Below are 1,777 nucleotides of genomic sequence, written 5' to 3'. Positions count from 1 at the left end.
CCACATTGTTCTCACTCTCTATCAAGGATCTGCTACATAGATCCCCTTCCAAGTGGATGTCAGTGGTAGCCGGGCACCATCTAGTTCTTCTGGTCCCATAGTCATATAGGCTGCAGATCGGATGGTGTACCAGTCACTACACCCTTTGGATTTTAATGGCAATCTCTTCATCTTAAAATCTTTTCCCTGTGGCGCCTTTCAATTCACTTTCATGTCTTTAAGTAGAAATAAATCACTTGGCAGAAGACAGACTTCTCACTGATTATGCTCATCTAACATTCTTCTATCTTAATTCAGTAGTGAGGACTGAATAGCATGTTGCTTTTAATTTTTCTCACCTCCCCTATTATGCTTATAATTTCATAAATGATTAAAGCCCTTAAAGCATTTTTTGTGTTTTAGAAGCTCTGATTGGTTGTTCTCTTCATTTGAGACTTTTGATATCTGGTTGCTTATTAAATTAATAGTCTACCTTTTAAAAAATATCTTTTATTTTTCAGTTGCAGTCTTACTCATGACTCAAATGTTGATGAAGAATTTGAGGCCTGTAAGTAAAGTCTACTCAAAGTAGTAATTTATGTGTCTTTGTAGTGATGACTGGACTGTGATTTGGGACATTTAGCATAAGCTGGTCCTAGGTTTGTCTCCTCTTAAGGGCTCACTCTAAGCTGATGAGATGAGATTTCTCTACTGTTAGGAGCAGAGAAAGTTCTCTGTGTTTCTTTTCCAATTTACTTCCTTTACCTTTTTGATTCTGGATTTCCTTACTTTTATTGCTTCTCTGTTTTCTATGGGGGGATGTAAGATTCCAACCTATTTTTTTTTTAATTGTGATTTGGGTGAGGATTTACAGAGCAAATTCACTTTCCATACAGCAGTTCACATATACTTTGTCTCATGACATTGACCACAGTTTACCACAATGCAACAGCTCCCCTCCCACTTCCTCCCCATAGTTACCTCTTCCCAGTGTCCATTCCTCCATGTACTCCTGCCCCCTGAGCTGTCTCCCTGTGCATAAGCAGCCCTTCTTTCTCCCATGATTGTTTTCTCCAAGGAGTGTATCTACCTGAGGTAAATGTTCAACTCATATGCCTGTCTTTTGTTTGGCTGGAAATCACAGACCAACCTAAATTTTAACCAGCTCTAATTTATGGACTATAGTTTTAGGGAGTTAAAGACATGGATAACTAGATTTTATCAGACTCCTAATGCTTCTTTCTATGATTTAGTTGTGGCCAGAATGAGAATGAAAAAGAAGAGACACAACAGGTAAGTAGGAAGATTATTGAAATGACTTTTTCTTTTAAAGGAACAGTGTTACTTTAACTCTTCAAGTTGTGTAACCATGCTCACCCTCCATTTTTTTCAGATGTTCCTCCCTCTTTAACATAAAGTCACTGCCCCCCTAAGGTTCCTGTCTAATCTTTCAAGTTGCTGTTGTCAATTTGATTTCATATAGATCTTAAAAGAACATAATGCTCAAAGGAAGAAATTTTTCACCAGTGAAGCTAAACTATGTTTTGTTTTAAGATTTACAGAGTATCTCAGAGCAACAGTTTTATTTTTTTATTGTGATTTGGGTGAAGATTTTACAGAGCAAATTCACTTTCCATACAGCAGTTCACATATACTTCGTCTCATGTCATTGACTACAGTTTACCACAATGAAACAGCTCCTTTCCCACTTCCTCCCCATAGTTACTTCTTTCCAGTGTCCATCCCTCCATACACTCCTGCCCCCTGAGCTGTCTCCCTGTGCATAAGCAGCCCTTCT

General features: G+C 38.2%; 1 protein-coding gene across 1 annotated transcript in view; it reads left to right on the top strand.

The window, feature by feature from the left end:
• Positions 1-1,153: 1,153 nt before the first annotated feature.
• GCNA (germ cell nuclear acidic peptidase) overlaps positions 1,154-1,777 on the top strand; it is a 57,899-nt gene continuing 57,275 nt past the window's right edge. The window contains exon 1 of the mRNA XM_007958952.1: positions 1,154-1,272. Coding sequence (XP_007957143.1) covers positions 1,154-1,272 — 119 coding nt within the window. The remainder of the gene's footprint in view (positions 1,273-1,777) is intronic.

The sequence above is a fragment of the Orycteropus afer genome, unplaced genomic scaffold (genome assembly GCF_000298275.1).
Source record: "Orycteropus afer afer isolate SDZICR_OR568_19922 unplaced genomic scaffold, OryAfe1.0 scaffold01236, whole genome shotgun sequence".
Taxonomy (NCBI): Eukaryota; Metazoa; Chordata; class Mammalia; order Tubulidentata; family Orycteropodidae; genus Orycteropus; species Orycteropus afer.
The sequence above is the reverse complement of the archived record's forward strand: the minus strand, read 5'-3'. Positions and strand labels throughout refer to the sequence as shown.